The sequence below is a fragment of the Pongo abelii genome, chromosome 21 (assembly GCF_028885655.2).
Source record: "Pongo abelii isolate AG06213 chromosome 21, NHGRI_mPonAbe1-v2.0_pri, whole genome shotgun sequence".
Lineage (NCBI taxonomy): Eukaryota > Metazoa > Chordata > Mammalia > Primates > Hominidae > Pongo > Pongo abelii.
In genome coordinates, this window is record NC_072006.2 from 37,903,390 (window position 1) to 37,927,368 (window position 23,979).

Here is a 23,979-nt window from a genome sequence, read left to right on the forward strand (position 1 = left end):
TCACTGTTGCCCAGGCTGGAGTGCAGTGGCATGATCTTGGCTCACTGCAACCTCCACATCCAAAGTTCAAGCAATTCTCCTGCCTCAGCCTCCCGAGTAGCTGGGACTACAGGTGCATGCCTCCACACCTGGCTAATTTTTTCTATTTTTAGTAGGGACGGGGTTTCACCATGTTGCCCAGGCTAAATTTTTTACTATTATACCTAAAAGTGCTATGAACATTTGTATACAGATTTGCACACAAATGCTAAAACACTCACAATTTTGCATAAAATGGTAGAAGATTCACTGAAGCTTGTTCAGGAGAGCTTGAACCCCAGGCTTGAAACTCCAGATATTGGAAGGAAGTAGACTGGAGTGAGTGAGACTGCCCAGGGACAGCATGAGAGGCAGAGGAGACAGAGTCCAGACAAAGGAACAAAGGACAAAGTGTTTCCTCAAAATGGAAACACTTAGGGGGTGGCCAGGAGAAGAGAGTAAAGGAGGCACAGAAAGGTAGAGAAGACCCAGGGAGGCTGTGCCCTGGAGCCAAGAACAGAGTGTTTCAGGGAGTGGCAGGTGCTGCCAGATGGTCTTTGGTGATGATGGGGAAAGTGTTTTGGTGGAACTGTAACCATCCAATGGGTTCATTTTGCCTGCTGCCCAGATACAGCCAATTTATCAAGACAGGGGAAATGCGATAGAGAAAAAGTTAAATTCACACAGAGCCAGCTGAACAGGAGACTGGAATTGTGTTATTACTCAAATCAGCCTCCTAGAAAATTCAGAGACTAGGTTTATTATTATTATTATTATTATTATTTTTATTTTTTGAGATGTAGTCTTGCTCTGTTGCCCAGGCTGGAGTGCAATGGCGCAATCGCAGCTCACTGCAACCTCCGCCTCCTGGGTTCACGCCATTCTCCTGCCTCAGCCTTCTGAGTAGCTGGGACTACAGGGACCTGCCACCATGCCCAGCTAATTTTTTATATTTTTAGTAGAGATGGGGTTTCACCATGTTAGCCAGGATGGTCTCGATCTCCTCACCTCATGATCTGCCCACCTCAGCCTCCCAAAATGCTGGGATTACAGGCGTGAGCCACCATGCCTGGCCAGACACTAGGTTTTTTCAAGGATAGTTTGGGGGACAAGGGAATGGGTGCCGCTGATTGGTTGGGAGTGCAATCATAGGGTTATGGAAAATGGTCCTCCTACATGCAGAGTCTGCTTCTGGGTGGGGCTGCAGGACTCATTGGTGGGTCTGGGTGGAGCCATTGGTTGTCAGAAATGCAAAAATGTGAAAAGATATCTCAAAAGGCCAATCTTAGGTTCTATAATAATGATGTTGGGGCCAGGCGAGGTGGCTCACGCCTATAATCCCAGCACTTTGGGAGGCCAAGGCAGGTGGATCACTTGAGGTCAGGAGTTCGAGACCAGCCTGACCAACATGGAGAAACCCTGTCATTACTAAAAATACAAAATTAGCCAGGCATGGGGGCGTATGCCTGTAATCCCAGCTACTCGGGAGGCTGAGGCAGGAGAGTCGCTTGAACCCGGGAGACAGGTTGCAGTGAGCCACGATTGCGCCATTGCATTCCAGCCTAGGCAACAAGAGTGAAACTCCGTCACAAAAAAAAAAAAAAAAAAAGTTGGCCAGGCATGGTGGCTCATGCCTGTATTCCCAGCACTTTGGGAGGCCAAGGTGGGAGGATCCCTTGAGCGCAAGAGTTTGAGACCGTCCTGGGCAACATAGGGAGATCCTATCTCAAAATAATAATAATGATAATAATATTATCTGCAGGAGTAATTGGGGAAGTTGCAAATCTTGTGATCTCTGGAATAATGGCTGGTAATATTTATGTCTACACCTTACCAGAATTTAGGCTCCTCTTATCCTCCTAACCTCATGGTCTTTCATTAGCTTTACAAAAGAGGGTTAGTTTTGGGGAAGGGCTATTATCATTTAAACTGTAAACTAAATTTCTCCCATAGTTATCTTGGCCCAAGCCCAGGGATTACTAAGGGCAGTTTGGAGGTTAAAGGCAAGATGGGGGTTCGTTAGGTCAGGTGTCTTTCACTGTCATGATTTTCTCACTTTGCAACTTTTTCGAAGGTGGTTCCAGGTGGTGGAGGGCTTAAGTCCCACTAGAGTTGGGGAGGAGAACTGGAAGGTGGTAGAAGAGATAGAGGGTGTAGGTGACCCTCATGGGATACTTGCTGTTGAAGGGAGGAGAGATGGAAACATGAGTTTGCAGGAGGGCACTCTGGAGAGACTGATCATGTATAGCTGTGGATGGCTCCCAGGCACAGTGTGGTGAGAGTTGGTGGAGAGTGGCTTCTGAAGAACAGGAGGAGATGGAGGAGATGGAGGGGAGGGCTGCGCTGGCGGCGTTAGGAGGGACACAGCCTGCATTGTGACAAGGGAAAGCATGGATTCAGTTTGGCTGCAGGAGCTGATGGTTTCAATTTTTTATTTTATTTTATTTGTTTTTGAGACGGAGTCTCACTCTGTCACCCAGCTGAAGTGCAGTGGTGCTATCTCAGCTCACTGCAGCCTCCGCCTCCCGGGTTCAAGCAGTTCTCTGCCTCAGCCTCCCTAGTAGCTGGGATTACGGGCACCCACCACCATGCCCAGCTAATTTTTGTATTTTTAGTAGAAATGGGGTTTCACCATCTTGGCCAGGCTAGTCTTGAATTCCTAAGGTCGTGATTCACCCGCCCCTGCCTCCCAAAGTGCTGGAATTACAGGCATGAGCCACCAGGCCCAGCCAGAGATAGCTGGTCTGATGGTTTCAATTTGCATTGCAGTTAGAAGCTGGGGCAGACATCCTGGTAAGAGCTGAGAGGTTGGAGGCAGAGCATCGGCTGTGGGGTCATAGAGAGGAGGCACCATCTGGGTCTTTTGGGAGCGGCGCATTGTGCCTTGGTGGCCACTGAGATGTGAGGAGGCCTGTCATCTGGCTAGTGACATGGCCAGACAGTGTACTACTGTGAACTTCAACTGTGATAACTGATTGGAAAACATGGAAGAAGTCAGTTTCTTGATCCCCCAGCCACCAATTCAGAGTCTATTGTTTATTGCAGAACAAAAAAGACAGATACACATTGAGAAATAAGGAAGGCAAGGACACCTGCATGCACACAGATTTGTGGGGTTTGCGGGGTGTGCATGAGGAAGACTGGCTAACGTGATTTCTGGAGGGACTTTGTCACTTAGGATTAGAGTCAGCCATGAGTAAGACAGGCCCCACGTCGCAGCGGCTTCAACAGGCTGGAAGGTTATTTCTTTCACATGAAAGTCCAGAGGAAGGCAGTCTAGAATAGGAGGATGGCTGTGTTCTACAAGGTTCTCAGAGGCCCAGGATTTATCCAGCTTTTGTTTTTTGAGACAGAGTTTCGCTCTTGTTGCCCAGGCTGGAGTGCAGTGGCACGATCTCGGCTCACTGCAACCTCTGCCTCCTGGGTCCAAGCGATTCTCCTGCCTCAGTCTCCCAAGTAGTTGGGATTACAGGCACACACCACCACGCCCAGCTAATTTTGTATTTTTAGTAGAGACAGGGTCTCACCATGTTGGCCAGGATGGTCTCAAACTCCTGACCTCAGGTGATCTGCCTGCCTTGGCCTCCCAGAGTGTTGGGATTACAGGCGTGAGCCACCGCGCCTGGCTCCATCCAGCTTTTTAACCTACGATCCTAAGGTTATCCTTATGATCCAGGATGGTGGATTGAGTTGCTACCACCATATTCTTATTCTGGAAAGTGGAAAGGAGGATGGGACAAAGAAGAGGGTCACATATCAGGCAGTTTTAAGAAAACTTTCCAGAAGCTGCCACATAGCACATTTACATTCCTTTGGCCAGAACTTAGCCATTCCCTAACTGTAAGAGAGCCTGGGAAGTGTAACCTTTATTTGGGGGCCATCTTTCCAGCCCAAAATCTTGGGCTCTCTCACAATGGAAATAGAAGAGAATGTATATTGCGGCATAGCCGGCCATCCTTGCCATGGGGTTTTGTCTTGCTTGAGACAGGGTCTTGCTCTGTCAAGAGCAAGTACAGTGGAGTGAGGTGACATGATCATGGCTCACTGTACCCTTGACCATCCAGGCTCAAGCAGTCCTCTCGCCTCAGCCTCCCTAATAGCTGGGACCACAGGCATGCACCACCAAGCCTACCTAAATTTTGTATTTTTTTGTAGAGGTGGAGTCTCACTATGTTACTGCCTGGAATGGTCTTAAACTCCTGGACTCAAGCGACCTCCCGCCTTAGCCTCCCATGGTGCTGGGATTACAGGTGTGAGCCACCGTACCCAGCCGCCACAGGGGTTTTGCCGTGGGTTTGGCTTGTAAGGGTGATGTCAGAGCATGATGCTGGGCCTGCCTTCCAAAGAGGCTGCATTTCTTTTTTCAGGAATGGACAATCAGACCGTTCTGGCTGTCCAGTCATTATTGGATGGCCAAGGAGCAGTCCCTGATCCGACAGGCCAGAGTGTCAACGCGCCCCCTGCTATCCAGCCGTTGGGTGAGTATCTGCTCAGGTTCACCGGTGGGAGAGTGAATGGCTCCCCGCAAAGAGTAGGTGGAGCTCGTGCTGGGCTGTGGGAGTGAAATGCTTGCTGTGGTCCCCAGGACATGCTCTGGTGTCTGAACCCTCTCCCCCACCTCCCAGCCTGGATCTTTGGGCTCATGGCTTTCTCTGCATAGCTCTGAGGACACTACACTCAATTGCTTAGTAAATGTGGGGAGATGGGATCATGATGCAGGGAATGGCTAAGGGCCCCAATGCCTGACAACAATGCCTGTGCCTTTGCCCTGGAAGTGATTATTCAGCCTCCCTTCTGTGGAAAGAATAGGCTGAGCATGAATTGCTTCTGTTTACTGGCCAGGACTGTAAGGGTCTTCTTTTTTTTTTTTTCTTTTTGAGATGGAGTGTTACTCTGTCCTCCAGGCTGGAGTGCAGGGCACGATCTTGGCTCACTGCAACCTCCACCTCCTAGGTTCAAGCAATTCTCATACCTCAGCCTCCCGCGTAGCTGGGATTACAGGCGTGCGCCACCACACCTGGCTAATTTTTTGTATTTTTAATAGAGATGGGGTTTCACCATGTTGGCCAGGCTGATCTCAACACCTGACCTAAGGTGATCTGCTCACCTCCGCCTCCTAAAGTACTGGGATTACCTGCATGAGCCACCGCACCTGGCCTGTAAGGACCTTCTTTTGGAAGTTTCTATGTGAGACTGTGTTCATTTATTCATTCCACAAACATTTTTGCGTACTTGGGACTCACACTAGGGACAGGGAGATAAATAGCTGGGTTTGAATTATTGTTCTTATAGTTCTTAGCTCTGTGACCCTGGGCAAGTGAGTTAATTTCTCTGTGGTTCAATTCCTACACCTGTAAAATGGGGACAATTGTTCTGCCTCATAGGAATCTTATGAGCGTTCTTGGGATTTGGTTCTAGCTGTTGAAGTTTACCATGGTTTCTACAAGATTAAAGTTTGTTTCTGTGTTACGCAAAGTCCTGGTGGGCATTTGGGCATTTGGGGTGGGCATGGTGAGACTCAGACTTCTTCTTTCCTGTGGCTCTACTGCCCTCAAGCTGCAGCCCAGGATGGCTGCTCTAGCTTCCACTTTGATTGGCACATTCCAGCCAACATGAAGGGAAGAAAGAGGGAAGTGGAAGTCATACCCCTTCCTTTTGTTTTGTTTTGTTTTTGAGATGGAGTCTCGCTCTGTCACCCAGGCTGGAGTGCAGTGGCACGATCTCGGCTCACTGCAACCTCCGCCTCCCAGGTTCAAGCAATCCTCCTGCCTCAGCCTCCTGAGTAGCTGGGATTACAGGTGCCTGCCACCACGCCCAGCTAATTTTTGTATTTTTAGTAGAGATGGGGCTTCACCACGTTGGTCAGGCTGGTCTCAAACCCCCTGACCTCGTGATCACCCACCTCGGCCTCCCAAAGTGCTGGGATTGCAGGCGTGAGCCACCCCGCCTGGCAAAGTACAGACAGGATTTCATCACGTTGGCCCGGCTGGTCTCGAACTCCTGACCTCAGGTGATCCACCCACTTCAGCCTCCCAAAGTGCAGAGATTACAGGTGTGAACTGCCATACCTGGCCAAAAAACTTCTCTTTAATTAAAAAAAAAAAAAAATAGAGACAGGGTCTCTCTGTGCTGCCCAGGCTGGTCTTGAACTCCTGAGCTCAAGTGATCCTCCCGCCTCAGCCTCCCAATGTGCTGGGATTGCAGGCATGAGCCACAGTGCCCTGTCCATGCCCTTTCCTTTTCCTTTTATGGGGAAGTTGCAGATACGGTACAGTTCTATTGTTGTCCCATTGGTGAGAATTCTGTCACATGACATTCCTAGCTGCAGAGAAGCCTGGGAAATATATTATTTAACTATGAAGCCATGTTTACCACTGAAATTTGTATTATTGTATAAGAAGGATACAAGTTGAGAGTGGTGTGCACTGTGATCATGCCTGTGAATAGCCACTGTGCTGCAGCCTGGGCAACGCAACAGGACCCTGTCTCTCTTTTTTTTTTTTTTTTTTTTTTGAGACGGAGTTTTGCTCATGTTGCCCAGGCTGGAGTGCAATGGTGTGATCTTGGCTTACTGCTACCTCCGTCTCCTGGGTTCAAATGATTCTCCTGCTTCAGCCTCCTGAGTAGCTGGGACTACAGGCACCTGCCACCACACCCGGCTAATTTTTGTATTTTTGGTAGAGACGGGGTTTCGCCATGTTGGCCAGGCTGGTCTCGGATTCGTGACCTGAGGTGATCTGCCTGCCTTGGCCTCACAAAGTGCTGGGATTACAGGCGTGAGCCACCGCGCCCTGCCCAATTTTTTTTTTTTTTTTTTTTTTGAGACAGAGTCTTGCTCTGTTGCCCAGGCTGGAGTGCAGTGGCGTGATCTTGGCTCACTGCAACCTCCACCTCCTGGGTTTAAGCGATTCTCCTGCCTTAGCCTCCTGAGTAGCTGAGATTACAGGCATGCGCCACCATGCCCAGCTAATTTTGTATTTTTAGTAGAGCTGGGGTTTCACCATATTGGCCAGGCTGGTCATGAATTCCTGATCTCAAGTGATCCACTCACCTTGGCTTCCCAAAGTGCTAGGATTACAGGTGTGAGCCACCTCGCCTGGCAACCCATCTCTTAAAAAAATAAATAAATAAAAAAGGATACAATTAGAATTGAATAACAATTAGACATTTCTGCTACCACATGTTGGGTGCTTGACACAGTGAGTGCATAGCTGTGGTAGGCCCTCAGCAATGGATGGTGTTCACTGTAGTTAATCATTCATTTAGTTTTTCATTCATTCAACAAACATCCATTGAGAGCCTCCTCTGTGTCCAGGAGATATTGTAGTTATGGTGATAAATAAGACACATGTCCTTCCCTTAGGGAACTCACAGTCTGGTGTTGATAAGAAAAACTGTTATATGACAGGGTGTGCCAGAGGAAGGAACTATAGCCGCTGGCTTTAGAAAGACTTCCTGGAGAGGTCGGTGCAGTGGCTCATGCCTGTAATCTCAGCACTTTGGGAGGCTGAGATGAGTGGATCACTTGAGGTCAGGAAGTTCGAGACCAGCCTGGCCAACGTGGTGAAACCCTGTCTCTACTAAAAATACAAAAATTAGCCGGGCGTGGTGGCGCATGCCTGTAATCCCAGCTACTGAGGTGGCTGAGGCAGGAGAATTGCATGAATATGGGAGGCGGAGGTTGCAGAGAGCTGAGATTGCGCCACTGCACCCCAGCCTGGGCAACAAGAGTGAAACTCTCTCTCAAAAAAAAAAAAAAAAGAAAAAAAGAAAAGGAAAGAAAAAGAATAAAAGACTTCTCAGAAGAGGTGACAGTCAAGCTGAGCCTTGCAGAACAAGTTGTCCTCAGAGAGGCAGCCTGGCAGGGCGAACAGTGGATGCAAAGACATGGAGTATGATCAGGTGGCTCATTTGGGGACTGATGAATAAATTCAGACAGGATAAACATTCTGGAGTTCTCAACTTTGTAGTGAACATACTTTACTGTTTTTTGATTTCTAATTAATTGGTACCTGGCTGCATATGGCTATCCCTGCAGGAACCTGTGTGTTTTTTTTTCTTTTTTTTGAGATGGAGTCTCTCTCTGTTGCCTAGGCTGGAGTGCAGTGGCACGATCTGGGCTCACTGCAACCTCTGCCTCCCGGGTTCAAGCAATTCTCCTGCCTCAGCCTCCCGAGTAGCTGGGACTACAGGCGCCCGCCACCACGCCCAGCTAAGTTTTGTATTTTTAGTGGAGATGGGGTTTCGCCATGTTGTCCAGGCTGGTCTTGAACTCCTGACCTCAGGTGATCCACCCTCCAAGACCTCGCAAAGTGCTGGGATTACAGGCATGAGCCACTGTGCCTGGCTACCTGTGTGGTTTCGAAAACTCCCAGGAAGCACACAGTTGATGGCTGACACCTGCATGTCAATTCGCGGCATGCCTCCCAGATTGCTGCTTGTGGTCAGCCGCAGTTCTCCTGTCTCATACTGTGATGCCCCTTGACATAGTCTTGCTTTTTTTTCATTACTTTACCTTCGTCTGTGGCCTCTTCCCACTACCCTGCGGGTATGACCCCAGATGACGAGGATGTATTTCTCTGCGGGAAGTGTAAGAAGCAATTCAACTCGCTGCCAGCGTTTATGACCCACAAGCGGGAACAGTGCCAGGGGAATGCCCCTGCCCTGGCCACAGTCTCACTGGCCACCAACAGCATCTACACACCTTCGGCAGCACCCACAGCAGTCCAGCAGGCCCCAACTCCTGCCAATCGCCAGGTATTTGTTCATTCATTCATTCAACATGTCTTTTTTGAGGGCCTATCATTCTCAGGTGCTGTGCTGGGCACTGGGGCTATAGCAGTGGATAAGACAGACCAAGTCCCTGCCCTTGTGGAGTAGGGTAAAATGCATGGTGCACATGTACTGTTTTCAGCATGTTAAATGCCGAGAGATAGGGGATGCCAGACGGGGATGGGAGGTTTTGCCATATTGTCTATGGTGCCTGGGGAAGGGCTCTGTGAAGAGGTGACCAGGAAGAATACTATATAGCAGGTAAAAAGTTTTGTATGAAAAATTAAATTGTAGAATAGTAAGTAGATAATATATTATTATTTTTAAAATCTAAAACAATAGCAGTATATAATTTCTGCAGTTACTTAAATAAATAGGAAGAACATACCAGATAGACCTAAGGAGGTGTGGGAATGAGTTATGCGGCTGGTTTGGGGAAGGAAGCGGGAGCCAGGTGCAGGGATGAGCAGATGCAGAGGCCTTGAGGCAGGAGTGTGCTGGGTTTGTTCCAGGAACTACAAGGAGGTGAGAGTGGCTGGGATTGAGTGAGTAAGTAGGAAGGTGGGAGGTGCTAGGAGAGGCAGCAGGAGGGTCTTGGCAGATCGTGTAGGGTCTGGGGCTTTTTTTTTTTTTTTTTTGAGACGGAGTCTTGCTCTGTCACCCAGGCTGGAGTGCAGTGGCGCCATCTCGGCTCACCGCAAGCTCCGCCTCCCAGGTTCACACCATTCTCCTGCCTCAGCCTCCCAAGTAGCTTGGGCTACAGGCGCCCACCACCACACCAGGCTAATTTTTGTATTTTTAATAGAGACGGGGTTTCATCATGTTAGCCAGGATGGTCTCAATCTCCTGATCTTGTGATCCGCCTGCCTCGACCTCCCAAAGTGCTGGGATTACAGGCGTGAGCCACTGTGCCCAGCCTTTTTTTTTTTTTTTTTTTTTTTTTTTTTTTTTTTTTTGAGACGGAGTTTCACTCTTGTTGCCCAGGATGCAGTGCAGTGGCACGATCTCGGCTCACTGCAACCTCCGCCTCCTGGGTTCAAGCGATTCTCCTGCCTCAGCCTCCAGAGTAGCTGGGACTACAGGCGTGCACCACCACGCCTGGCTGATTTTTGTATTTTTAGTAGAGATGGGGTTTCACCATGTTGGCCAAGATATTCTTGATCTCCTGACCTTGTGATCTCCCTGCCTCGGCCTCCCAAAGTGCCGGGATAACAGGTGTGAGCCACCGCACCCGGCCACTGGGGCTTTTACTGAGAATGAGATGAGAGCCATTGGAGGCTGTCAAGCAAAGGAGGGACATAGTGACTTTAATCAGGTCACTCTGGCTGCTGGACAGAGAATAGGTTTTGAGGGAGGGCGAGAGAGAAGGCCAGGAGACCCACTGAGGGGCTGTGGTGCAAATCCAGGCAGTGGATGTGGGTAGCTTGACCAACATGTTGGCAGTGGAGGTGGTGAGAAAGTGTGAGATTTTAGAAATACTTTGAAGATGTTGCTGATAGAACTTGTGAATTGATTGGGTGAGGAGTGTGAGATCAAGAAGGGTCACGGGGGACTCCTGATTTAGAGTTGCCACTAACTGAAGGGAGGAGGCTGTGAGGAGAAGGTTTTGGGGAGATGTCAGGAGTTCAACTGGGCACGTTGAAGTTGAGATGCCTGCCAACCTTTAAACGGAGGCAGTGACGAAGTAGACAATGTAGATTTTGAAGTCTAGAGGCCAGAGCAGAGGACCAGGCTGGAGGCATCTGAGGAAGCTTCCAGAGTCCTCAGCCGAAAACATGGTTCTGGAGCAAAGACACCCTGGATAGGGAGCTCATAGAGAGACTAAAGGATCCCTCATAAAGGAGGCTGGGCATATCTCAGGATGCCAGGTCAAGGGGTCAGATTTTCAACTGGCTTCCTTTTCTTTCCTTATCCCTTTAGAACATTATCTTCATTCATTGTATAGGTATCATTTCTGCCATCACAATGAAAGCATTCACCCCAGACCCATAGGACATATAGACTGAAACAGGCATCTTCTGGCATAAAACATAGTCATTTTTCTCACTGCTTGACTGTGAGTTTTGCTAGTAGAAAATATTCCCCTCACCCCCTCTTACCTTTTTTTTTTTTTTTTTTTTTTGAGACAAAGTCTTACTCTGTCACTCAGGCTGGTCTCAGCTCACTGCAACCTCCATCTGCCAGGTTCAAGTGATTCTTCTGCCTCAGCCTCCCGAGTAGTTGGGACTACAGACACCCGCCACCACGCCCGGCTAATTTTTGTATTTTTAGTGGAGATGGGGTTTCACTGTGTTGGCTAGGCTGGTCTCGAACTCCTGACCTCAAGTGATCCGCCTGCCTTGGCCTCCCAAAGTGCTGGAATTACAGGCACGAGCCACTGTGCCACACCAGATATTCTTCTTGACCTAAGATACTTGTGGACTTCATGTGGGCATGTGTTCAGTGTTTCTCTAGCATAGATACAAGGAAGTTTTTTTTTTCTCTTGAGATGGAGTCTCACTCTGTTGCCAGGCTGGAGTGCAGTGGCGCAATCTCAGCTCACTGCAACCTCCATCTCCCAGGTTCAAGCGGTTCTCCTGCCTCAGCCTCCTGAGTAGCTGGGACTACAGGTGCGCACCATCACGCCTAGCTACTTTTTGTATTTTTAGTAGAGATGGGGTTTCACCATGTTGGCCAGGATGGTCTCGATCTCTTGACCTCGTGATCTGCCTGCCTCAGCCTCCCAAAGTGCTGGGATTACAGGCGTGAGCCACCATGCCTGGCTGATACAAGGAAGTATTATTACTGAGTCATAGGGTATGTACTTTGCAGAGAGATATGAGTTATTCTCCTCATTTGTTTTTTCTTTCTTTCCCGTTTTTGTTTGTTTGTTTTTAGAGACAGAGTCTCTAAAACCACACCAGCTGCATGCAAAACCACACCTAATTTTTGTATTTTTCTTGTAGAGACAGGGTTTCACCATGTTGCCCAGGCTGGTCTTGAACTCCTGGGTTCAAGTGATTCACCTGCCTCAGCCTCCCAAAATGCTGGGATTACAGTTGTGAGCCACTGTGCCCAGTCTTATCCTCCTCATTCGGTAGATGATTAAATGGAGGCACAGAGAGGTAGAGTGACTTGCCCAGGGTCACACAGCAGGGAGCAGCAGAGGTAGAAATGGAATCCAGGTCTGTGGGATTCCAGAACCTGGGTCTTTTGTGCCATGCCCTCGGCTTACTTACAGAGCCTGACATGTCCACACATGCACACACGTACACATGCGCACACACACACTCTGTCTCTCCCTCTCTCTCTCTCACTCATTCTCTCTCTCCCACTGTCCAGATCTCCACATACATCACAGTGCCCCCGTCCCCACTGATCCAGACCCTGGTGCAGGGGAACATCTTGGTGAGCGATGATGTGCTCATGTCTGCCATGTCAGCCTTCACATCCCTGGACCAGCCCATGCCCCAGGGCCCCCCACCTGTGCAGGTAAGAAGGTGTGGGCTTCTCACAGGGTCTTGATTCCAGACCTATACATTAACTCTTGCAGATTCAGAATCTTGTAGAATAAAGGGGGCCTGGCCCCAGCTCTCCCTGATGCTGAGGGAGGCTATCAGCTTTCCCTTGTCCAGCTCTGCTATAGATGGGGAAGCTGCTATGTCTAGATGGGGACCCAGAACATGTGGGGCTTTGTCAGTACAGTGCAGCTATTTTGACTTTTTTTTTTGAGATGGAGTCTCACTTTGTTGCCCAGGCTGGAGTGCAGTGGCACGATCTTGGCTCACTGCAACCTCTGCCTCCTGGGTTCAAGTGATTCTTCTGCCTCAGCCTCCTGAGTAGCTGGGATTACAGGCATGTGGCACCACAGCCAGCGAATTTTTTTTTGTATTTTTAGTAGAGAAAGGTTTTCTCCGTGTTGGTCAGGCTGATCACGAACTCCTGACCTCAGGTGAGCCCCCCACCTCGGCCTCCCAAAGTGCTAGGATTACAGGCGTGAGCCACTGTGCCCAGCCAATTTTTGTATTTTTATTGGAGACGGGGTTTCACCATGTTGGCCAGGCTGGTCTCAAACTCCTGACCTCAGGTGATCCTCCCACCTTGGCCTCCCAAAGTGCTGGGATTACAGGATTAAAGGCATGAGCCACTGCACCCAGCCTGACTTTTGTTTTTGTTCTTTTTTTTTTTTTTTTTTTTTGAGACAGAGTCTTGCTCTGTTGCCCAGGCTGAAGTACAGTGGTACGATCTTGGCTCCCTGCAACTTCCACCTCCCAGGTTCAAGCAATTCTCCTGCCTCAACCTCCTGAGTAGCTGGGATTACAGGTGTGCACCACCACGCCCAGCTGATTTTTGTATTTTTAGTAGAGATGGGGTTTCACTGTGTTGGTCAGGCTGGTCTCAAACTCATGACCTCAGGTGATCCACCTTCCTTGGCCCAAAGTGCTGGGATTACAGGTGTGAGCCACCGCACCTGGCCTTGTTTTTATTCTTAACAAGTGTCCCATGTCCATTAGAAAAATGGAAAATGCACAGTAGCTCCCTGGGATTTAAAAAAAAAAATTTGTAGAGATGACGATCTCCCTTTGTTGTCCAGGCTGATCTTGAACTCCTTGGCTCAAGGGATCCTCCAGTGTTGGCCTCCCAAAGTGCTGGGATTATAGATATGAGCTACTGCACCTGGCCAGGATTTTTCAATACAAAAAGGATCTGTGGCCAAAGGAGCCTGAGGTGGAGGTGTTTTACTTCTCCTTGCTGTGTCCCTGGATTCTTCCTGCCATGTAGAAATCCTTTTGATTTTCTCAACCGAGACTTTTTTTTTCACAAACACATTTTACTGTGGAACCCAAGGAATACAATGAAGAAGAGGACCCCGTGTCCTTTATGAAATGCTGATCAGTATCATGTTTTTATTTTTGAGACAGTGTCTCGCTCAGGTCACTCAGGCTGGAGTACAGTGGTAGGATCATAGCTCACTGTAACCTCAAACTCCAGGGCTCAAGCAATCCTCCCTGCTCAGCCTCCTGAGGAGCTGGGACTACATACATGGTGCCAACATAACTTGGCTAATTTAAAAAAAAAATTTTTTCTTTTTTGAGGTGGAGTCTCGTTCTTGTCGCCTAGGCTGGAGTACAGTGGCACCATCTTGGCTCACTGCAACCTCTGCATCCTGGGTTCAAGCGATTCTCCTGTCTCAGCCTCCTGAGTAGCTGGGATTACAGGCGCCCGCCACCATGTCTGGCTAATTTTTTGTACTTTTAGTAGAGACGAGGTTTTGCCATGTTGGCCAGGTTGGTCTTGAACTCCTGACCTCAGGTGATCTGCCCACCTTGGCCTCCCAAAATGCTGGGATTACAGGAGTGAGCCCCTGTGCCTGGCCTAAAAATATTTTTTTTTAGAGACAGAGTCTCGCTATGTTACCCAGGCTGGTCTTGAACTCCTGGGCTCAAGCGATCCTCCTCCCTCTGCCTCCCAAAGTGCTGGAATTACAGGTGTGAGCCACTGCACCCAGCAGTACCATCATTTTAACAACTGCAAAGGATTCCACCATATGGATAGGCCATCTTCTGTTTAGCCAAGTTTCTATGTATAGACATGTAGGTCATTGCTGTTTTTTGCTGTTATGAAAATGGCTGGAGTCACCATCCATATACAGACGTCTTTGCCCACCTGCTTGATTTTTTTTGTAGCATAAATTTCTAGAAGTTACTGGCTGTATTTCACGACTACCCACACATTCATGATTCTCTCGAAAGACTCACGGGACTCAGAGGTGGTTGTACTCATGGCTGTGATTTATTACAGCAAAGGAACACACAGCAAGATCAGCAAGGGAAAAAGACACATCAGGTGGAATCTGGAGGAATCCAGAGTTCTCTGTCTTGGGGAGGAGGGAAGAGGTTGCACAAAACACACTTCTTCCTGCAGCAGTGAAGTCTAGCAACATGTGTGCCATGTTTCTACCCAGGGAAACACACTTCAGACTCCAAAGCCAGGGTTTTTGTTTTTTTTTTTCTGAGACAGGGTCTCACTTCAACTGCCCTGGCTGGAGTGCAGTGGTACAATTTCAGCTCACTGCAACCTCCACCTCCCTGGGCTCAGGTGATTCTCCCACCTCAGCCTCCCAAGTAGCTGGGACTACAGGTATGCACCACTATGCCTGGCTAATGTTTTTGTATGTTTAGTAGAGATGGGGTTTCGCCATGTTGCCCAGGCTGGTCTCGAACTCCTGGACTCCACCTGCCTCAGCCTCCCAAAGTGCTGAGATTACAGGCATTAGCCACTGCGCCAAGCCCAAGGCCAGGATTTCTGTTAGGGATTGGTCATGTAGGTGACCAGCCACCATGACCAAAATTCCAGAGTCCCAGAAGAGAAGGAAGTGTTCACCATGAATCACATATTTTGTCCAAACAGTCTATGTAAGCTGGTGCAATAGAACAGTGCCCCAGGTGGGCAAAACAAGCCTTATCAACAAAGGAGATGTCCCAGAAACCAGGTTCTCAGATCCCAGTCACGAGCTAGTGCTGCAAGCAAGCTCCCCCGCCTTTTTTTTTTTTTCAATTTTATAACTTTATTTGAGGTATTTGATGATCAGCAATTAGTTCTCATCCACATTGACTGTCTGTAGATTTTTGAAAGTGGTAACAGGTACATAGGTAACCAAAGTATAGAGCTTATTTGGTGAATCTTCATCCTCATTACGTTTTCTGGACAACCACACACGGATGCAGTATGGGACATTCTTTATTCCTTTGGCTCATACAGCTTTGTTGAGCCTGGTATCAATGCACTCATCTGGAGTTCCCATCTCCTTCATGGCAAGTTTCCGAGTGCCTGAGGAGCACGCTTCTTGGAGCCCACTCCATGGATGCACTAGTGAATGTTGATGGTGTATTCTCGGGTCACCACTTTGTTGATGGCAGAAAGACTCTTTTTCTTCTCGCCGCCCTTCTTTGTGGGAGCCATTCTGCTGGGTCCAAGTTGGAAAGGGAAGCCCTTCTTAAGATAGCAACAGGCTGCTGTATTAACTCTTTTCTGCATGAATGAGGTGATTTTTGCCTACTTTTTTTTTTTTTTTTTTTTTGAGATGGAGTCTTGCTCTGTCGCCCAGGCTAAAGTGCAGTGGTGCGATCTCCACTCACTGCCAGCTCTGTCTCCCAGGTTCACACCATTCTCCTGCCTCAGCCTCCCGAGTAGCTGGGACTACAGGCGCCCGCCACCACGCCCGGCTAATTTTTTGTATTTTTAGTAGAGACGGGGTTTCACCGTTAGCCGAGATGGTCTCGATCTCCTGACCTCATGATCCGCCCGCCTCAGCCTCCCAAAGTGCTGAGATTACAGGCGTGAGCCACTGCGCCCGGCCATTTTTGCCTACTTTCATAGGGAAAAGGGATAGCAGCACCAAGCTGAGGCTTCCTTCGAATTCTCCCATGACTTTGTTTCTCCAACCTCTCTTAGCCCCTCTCCTGAGCTGCCTGGTAAGTAGCTGTTCTTTCCACCTGGCTGGCTAAATCAAATGTCCTTCCTTCCCGATAAATAAGACAACTGGTATCAGGAGGCTGTAACACTTTTTCTTTTCTGATTTCAGAGCAGCCTGAACATGCATTCTGTGCCCAGCTACCTCACCCAGCCTCCACCCCCTCCTCCACCTCCTCCACCACTGCCCCCACCACCACCACCTCAGCCCCCACCACCTCCATCCCAGAGCCTGGGCCCCCCTGGGCGTCCCAACCCTGGTGGGAATGGCGTGGTGGAGGTGTACAGTGCTGCCGCGCCCCTGGCTGGGAGTGGAACGGTGGAGATCCAGGCGCTGGGGATGCAGCCCTACCCACCCCTGGAGGTGAGCAGAGGGGGCAGGGTGGAAGAGGACACTGGTTATGGACATCATGGCCAACCCGGACCCATCCTGAGCACCAGCTGTGTGCCAGGCACTGTGCTGGGGATACCATGAAAACCAGACCCGGTCCTGGCCTTCATGGGGTATACCACATCACGGGGGAGACGGACTTTAATCAAAGCATCACACCCACAGATGTAAGATGCAAGCCATGAGAAGGTGGAATGCAGTACAGGTTGTAGCAGAAATATAAGCTGCCTGCAGGTGATGCTCAGAACAGTCAGAGAATGCCTACCTTTTCGGGCAAAAAAAAGAAAAAAGATTCAAAAAAATTATCTGCATGAGGTCTCTTAAAGTTTTTAATAAGCTAGGTGTATCAGTTAGCTATTGCTGGGTAAGAAATATCCATCAGGCATCAGTGGCATATAGCAAAAGTGTTTATTGTTCACGTGTTTACAGCGGTCAGCTAGACAACTGCGGGTCTTGGCTGGGCTCACTCACATGTCTGAACGTTGGCTGGCTGTCAGCTGCTCTAGGATGGCCTGGGCTGGGACAAGTGGCATGACTCAGCTCTGTTCTGCATGACTCTCATCCTCCACTAGGTTCTCATGGCCATGGTGGAGGTGCAAAAATGCAGACAGAAATGCCCAAGGCCTTTTGAGGTTTAGGCTTGTAAGTAACACAGAATCACTTCTACTGGCCAAAGCAGATCACAAGTCCAGCTTAGATAGCGCAGGTAGGGAAATAGATGCCACCTCTTGATGGGAGGTCACACTGCAAAGTCACACTGCAAAGGCATGGGTACAGGGAGGGGCAAAGCATTGGTGCCATAATACAATCAATGTACCATACTAATTCCCTGCCAATGAGCTCTAACTTATAGGCCATCTACTTGAAATGCACTGAGTTCATAGAACCTTCCAAGACACCAGTGCTAGAGGATATGGTTATGACAGAAACAACCTACCTGCACTAGAAATCACACTAACTCAGACTCACCATAGAATCCAGCCACAGACATCCCCTGTCAGGTAGTCTCTTTATGTAAAGAGAGTCCAGACCAGTGGGAAGATCCCACCACAAGGCATGCACGTGATGTTCTGAGGGGCTGCGAGGGGATTTGCCCTAGCCTGGGAGGATAGAACAAGCTTCTCTAGGGAATTTATTGCATTGAGAAAAAGTTAAGTTAGTGGGATGCTGAGATAATGCTGGTGGCTTGTGGTAGTCAGAGGGGACCAGCCCAGAGAGGACCAGCAAGAAGGAGCTGCTGCTGTTGATTTTCCATGTAGATGAGGGTATTTGAGGGCAGGGTCTGAGTCTTATTAGACTTTGCATCGTTAGCACCTAGCAGAGCACTCCTAGAGTAGATATCTTACATTGGACTGTGTGACCTCAGTCTGCGCTCCTCTAAAATGGGAACTCTTCTGAAAAGCTGTTGAGGATAATAAGAGCCTATGCTAGTGGCAGTCACATTAATTACTCAGTAATGCCTTGAGTGATGGCTGAATTTATTCACGTGACAAGTATTTATTTATTTATTTGAGACAGAGTCTCACTCTGTCGCCCAGGCTGGAGTGCAGTGGTGTGATCTTGGCTCACTGCAACCTCCACCTCTCAGGTTCAAGCGATTCTTGTGCCTCAGCCTCCCAAGTAGCTGGTATTACAGGTGTGAGCTACCATGCCCAGCTAATTTTTTTTGTATTTTTAGTAGAAATGGGTTTCACCATGATGGCCAGGCTGGTCTCGAACTCCTGGCCTCAGGTGATCTGCCTGCCTCGGCCTCCCAAAGTGCTGGGATTACAAGCATGAGCCACTGCACCCGGCCCAACAAGTATTTATTGAGTGCTGTATTGGTCAGGGTTTGGTCAGGAAAATAGAAACCAGGCAAGGCATTTCTGCAGAGGGATTTTTTTTTTTTCTAAATTAGAGATAGGGTCTCACTTTAGCCCAGGTTGGTCTCCATCTCCTGGCCTCAAGTGATCCTTTCACCTCAGCCTCCCAGAGTGCTAGGATTACAGGCATGAGCCACCACACCTGGCCAGATTTTATAATTTTTTTTTTTTTTTACCTTTTTTTTCAGCTTTGTCTGATTTTATTACTCCAACTGTAGCTTTCTATTTATTTGTATTTGTCTGAAATATTTTTTCAACTTTGGGCTTTTTGCTGAGTTGAATTCTTTTTTTTTTTTTTTTTTTTTTTTTTGAGACAGAGTCTTGCTCTGTCGCCCAGGCTGGAATGTAGTGGCATGATCACAGCTCACCACAGTCTCGATCTCCCAGGCTCAGGTGATTCTCCCACCTCAGCCTCCTAAGTAACTGGGACTACAGGCATGCACCACCATGCCCATCTAATTTTTTTAATGTTTTGTGGAGATGAGATCTCCCTATGTTGCCCAGGCTAGTCTCAAACTCTTGTGCTCAAGCGATCCTCCTTCCTCGGCCTCCCAAAGTGCTGGAATTACAGGCATGAGCTATTGTGCCTGGCCAGAGATTTTGGATAGGACATCTCAGGAAGACCAATGGATGGTGAATAGGCCAGGCACAGTGGCTCACGCCTGTAATCCCTGCACTTTGGGAGCCCGAGGTGGGTGGATCTCTTAAGCTCAGGAGTTTGAGTCCAGCTTGGGCAACATGGTGAAATCTTGTCTCTACAAAGTACACAAAAATTAGCTGGGTGTGGTGGTGTGTGCCTGTTATCCCAGCTATTTAGTGGGGTGAGGTGGGAGGGTTGCTTGAGCCTGGGAGGTCAGGGCTGCAGTGAGCCGAGATCACATCATTGCATTCCAGCCTGGGCAATAGAGCAAGAAAAATCTGAATGCCTCAGAATTCATTTGGTAATTTCTCGTGGCTTCAGTTCTCAGTGAAGAGAAGCCTGCTACTCTGGCATTGGGTAGTGTCAGTCAGGAAGTGGAGCAGCTGGGGGAGCACAGACCCCTCTGACTTCCTGGTTCTCTCTTTTTTTTTTTTTTGAGACAGAGTCTCACTCCATCGCCCAGGCTGGAGTGCAGTGGTGCGATCTTGGCCCACCACAATCTCCGCCTCCCAGGCTCAAGTGATTCTCCTGCCTTAGCCTCCTGAGTAGCTGGGATTATAGGCACACACCACCATGCCTGGCTAATTTTTGTATTTTTAGTAGAGACGGCGTTTCACCATGTTGGCCAGGCTGGTCTCAAACTCCTGACCTTAGGTGATCTGCCCACCTTGGTCTCCCAAAGTGCTGGGATTACAGGTGTGAGTCACTATGCCCAGCCACCTAGTTCTCTTATGCTAGCAAAGTACCGCTGATAAGAATAGACATGGCAAATAATAACAGCTAATGTGTATTGTGTGCTCACTCTGTGCCAGTCACTGTTCTAAGCCCTTTATATGTTGCTTCATTTAATCTTCACAGTAACCGCATGAGAAGGGTACTATGATGAGTCCCATTTTACAGATGTGGAAACTGAGACAGAGAAATTAAAAAGATGCCTAAGGTCACTTCGGTGCTAAGTGGAAGAGTCAAGAGTTGAACCCAGGCAGCCTGGCTCCATAGCTGTTCTGGCCTCCTGGCTTCATGAAGTTCTAAGGGAGCTTGGGAGTGGCTTGGGTGACCGGGCCAGGTGGAGGGGCTGTGATGGTGATGTAGGGGAGAGCGGCTGAGGTCAACCAGGGAGGCAGGGAGAGTGCCCCGGGCTGGGAGCTCTTCCCCTCCCCTGGCAGGGCTTTTTCCCTGACTGTGTTGTCCTTCTAGGTGCCAAACCAGTGTGTGGAGCCTCCAGTATATCCCACCCCTACAGTGTACAGCCCTGGCAAACAGGGATTCAAACCCAAAGGACCAAACCCCGCTGCCCCCATGACCAGCGCCACTGGGGGCACGGTGGCCACCTTTGACTCTCCACCAATGCTGAAGACCCGACGGGCTAAAGGTGCCAGGGGACTCCCGGAAGGTGGGCCCCCAGCCTGCCATGGGCATCTTTCCTCAACATTGGCCAATCCACAAGCTGCTTGGTTCTGGTCTTCCCTTTTATGGTAGTTCAAGTTTGGTTGCATGTAATAGAAAATTCAAAATAGCAATGACTTCAAAATGATAGAATTTTGTTTCTCTCCTGTTTGTAAGTCAAGGCCAGAAGCCAGACAATCTGGGGATCATGTGACTGCATGGGCACCAGGCACCCTTGTTTCTTCTGTCTTTCTGTTTCCACCACCTCCAGAACATGGTATCAGTTATCCTGGTGCCTCATTGTCTAAGATGGCTGCTGGAGTGCCAGTCATTACTTTCATATTCCAGGCAGTTAGAAGAAGGGAAAGAGAAGGATAAAAGGGGCTTCTTCCAGCTTCTAGAAGTTCTGTTTGATATTTTTGCTCATATCTCATTGATGAAAACTTAGTCACATGGCCATACCTAGTGCAAGAGAAGCTGGGAAGTGTCTATTTTGTCTAGGGACATTGATACTCCCATTATGGGATTTGTGAGGAGTGAAGAAGGAGAGAGTGGATATTAGGCAAGCAGTAGTATCTGCCATCCTAATGCAGATGCTAAGTATGGGGTGGGAGGTGGTGTCAAGAGCAGGCAGCAGATGGAGAGGATAGAAATTGAGAATTTTTCAGCGGCTTTCCAGTCAACTACTCCTCCCCTTCCTTCCTTCCACAATGATGTATTGAGCATCTGTGTGCCAGGCCCCGTGTCAGGCACTGGAATCTAGTCTCTTGGTCTATGATTCCTTCTGCCTTCAGTTTAATGGAAGAGACAGACAGGGAATAAATAAATAAATAAATATTTCTGGGTTGCTCCAGGAAGGAGGTTAATGGATCTTATGATTGAGAATAACTAGGGAGAGGCTAGAAAATGATTCTGCCTATTCATGTGGGGAGGAGAAGGAAGCAGCCTTGTGGGTATCTGTGGGACAAGCATTCCAGGCAAGGGGGAACAGCAGGTGCAAAGGCCCGGAGGCAGGAACATGCTTGAAGTCTTTTAAGGTTAGCAAGGTTAGCTAGCAGTCCACTGCAGCTGGATGGAAAGAATGATGAGGTTGTCAGGAGTGAGGGGATACAGAGCGCTGTGGGCCATGGCAGAAGGTGGATTTGATTGTAGGGCAGAGGGGAGCCTTTGAAGGATTCATCTTGCTTTCCCAGCTGGAGCATGTCCTGGGCTTTCCTCTCCAGGCCCTGTGAAGCTCTCCCATGTCTTCTCCCTGGCCTGTGCATGGGCATAGACTTCCCTGGGGTATGCATTGTCTGGCTCAGATACAGTAGCCAGAGGCTGCCCTTGGTGCCCTGAGCTGCACCCCCAGCCTCATTGTCCCCTCCTTCCACTTGTCTTTCAGCTGCAGGGAAGCCAAAGGCTCAGAAACTCAAGTGCTCATACTGTGACAAGTCATTCACCAAAAACTTTGACCTGCAGCAGCACATCCGAAGGTACACATGTGTGGTGAGGCAGGTGGCTCCTGGGCAGGTGTGGCTGGGACCATCTGTGCTGGAAGCGAGACTCCCTTCTCAGCCCCTAGCCTGTGGGGTGACCCAGGCTGCACTTGCATGTTCAGGCTGTAGTCCAGGTTGGGTGGTTTTCCCTCTTCTATCTCAGGGGCTGTGGGAGGGACCTGTGAAAGCTGTGGGACCTGCCCACAGAGACTGGGAAGGTCAGGGATGGGCCACGTAGGGGAATAAAAGCACTGAACCCAGAGGGGCTTCACAGATGTGTTAGTGCTGTCTCAGGCCTCCCCTCTGCAGAACAGGCTGGCCTACCAGGGCTGCCATACTCTGCAAATAGGACTCTGTGAGCTCTCTGCTCACTCCAGACTAACCATGCAGGGATCCCTTCTGGGCCTTGGTTTTTCCATCTGTGGAAGGGGAGGGTGGGCTTGTTCAGCATTTCTCACACAGTGAGATGCACTGGTACATGAGATGATTTTTTTTTTTTTTGAGACTGAGTTTCATTCTTGTTGCCCAGGCTGGAGTGCAATGGTGCGATCTCGGCTCACCGCAACCTCTGACTCCTGGGTTCATGTGATTCCACTGCCTCAGCCTCCCGAGTAGCTGGGATTACAGGCATGCGCCACCACGCCTGGCTAATTTTGTATTTTTAGTAGAGATGGGGTTTCTCCATGTTGGTCAGGCTGGTCTTGAACTCCCAACCTGAGGTGATCCACCCGCCTCGGCCTCCCAAAGTCCTGGAACTACAGGTGTGAGCCACCGCGCCTGGCCGATGAGATGATTTTTGGTGGTTCATGAACATGGGGTTAAAAAGTTCTGAAAAATGTAGTGGGAAAATTATTCCCTTTGCAATTTCAGTCCTTAGGGAGTCATAGAGAAAACCTCAGTTTGGTATAATTTGGTCTTTAGCACCTTTGGTATACATGCTCGTCTCTTATAACAAAAGGAGAGAGAGAGAGAGACAGAGAAAGAGAGAGGGAGAAAGAGAGAGAGATAGAGAGAGAGAGAACAAACCTCACATTCCAGCCATGGCTGGCAACAGCTTCTATCTAGACCAGGGTTTTTCAGCCTTGCCACTACTGACGTTTTGGATCTTGGATCACATCTTTCTTTCCTGTAGGGAGCTGACCTGCACATCGTGGAATGTTTAGGAGCATCCCTGGCCTCTAACTATTAGATGCTAGTAGTACTGCAGCTACAGCTGAGACAATCAAAAATGCCAAATGTCCCCTGGAGGGCAAAACTGGCCTCAGTTGAGAACTGGTCTACACGAGTGCTGTTGCTGTCCAATAGAACTTTCTGTAGCGATAGAAATGCTCGAATTGGGCTGGGCGCGGTGGCTTACGCCTGTAATCCTAGCACTTTCGGAGGCTAAGGTGGGTGGATCACTTGAGGTCAGGGGTTCAAGACCAGCCTGGCCAACATGGTGAAACCCCGTCTCTACTAAAAATACAAAAATTAGTTGGACATGGTGGCAGGTGCTTGTAGTCCCAGCTACTCTGGAGGCTGAGACAGGAGAATCCCTTGAACCCAGGAGGTGGAGGTTGCAGTGAGCCTAGATTGTGCCAGTGCACTCCAGCCTGGGTGACAGAGCGAGACTCTGTCTCAAAAAACAAAAAAAAAAGACATGCTCAAACTGGCGCTGTCCAGTATGGTAGCTACTGACTATACATGGCTGTTGAGCACTTGAAATGTGGCTAGTGAGACTGAGAAACTGAATTTTTTATTTTATTTTATTTTAATGAATTTAATTTTTTTTTCTTTTTTGAGACAGGGTCTTGCTCTGTTGCCCAGGCTGGAATGCAGTGGTGCAATCTTGGCTCACTGCAGCCTCAACCTCCCAGGCTCAAGCAATCCTCCTACCTCAGCCTCCTAAGTAGCTGAGACCACAGGCTCGCTCCACCACACCTACCTAATTTTTGTATTTTTTGTAGAAACAGGGTTTCATCATGTTGCCCAGGCTGGTCT

General features: G+C 48.9%; 1 protein-coding gene and 1 pseudogene across 9 annotated transcripts in view; one reads left to right on the forward strand and one right to left on the reverse strand.

The window, feature by feature from the left end:
- ZNF341 (zinc finger protein 341) overlaps positions 1–23,979 on the forward strand; it is a 60,144-nt gene that overhangs the window by 4,641 nt on the left and 31,524 nt on the right. For 4 of the 9 annotated variants that reach the window (XM_024239130.3, XM_063720612.1, XM_063720613.1 and 1 more), the window contains exons 2-7: positions 4,386–4,496; positions 8,579–8,775; positions 12,112–12,261; positions 16,355–16,606; positions 20,333–20,507; positions 21,906–21,996. In XM_024239130.3, coding sequence (XP_024094898.3) covers positions 4,386–4,496; positions 8,579–8,775; positions 12,112–12,261; positions 16,355–16,606; positions 20,333–20,507; positions 21,906–21,996 — 976 coding nt within the window. Of the gene's footprint in view, positions 1–4,169; positions 4,269–4,385; positions 4,497–8,578; positions 8,776–12,111; positions 12,262–16,354; positions 16,607–20,332; positions 20,529–21,905; positions 21,997–23,979 lie in introns of those variants that run through there. The other 5 variants (XM_024239129.3, XM_063720611.1, XM_024239131.3 and 2 more) reach the window with 3 other exon arrangements.
- On the reverse strand, positions 15,319–15,732 carry LOC112130357 (large ribosomal subunit protein eL31-like; annotated as a pseudogene).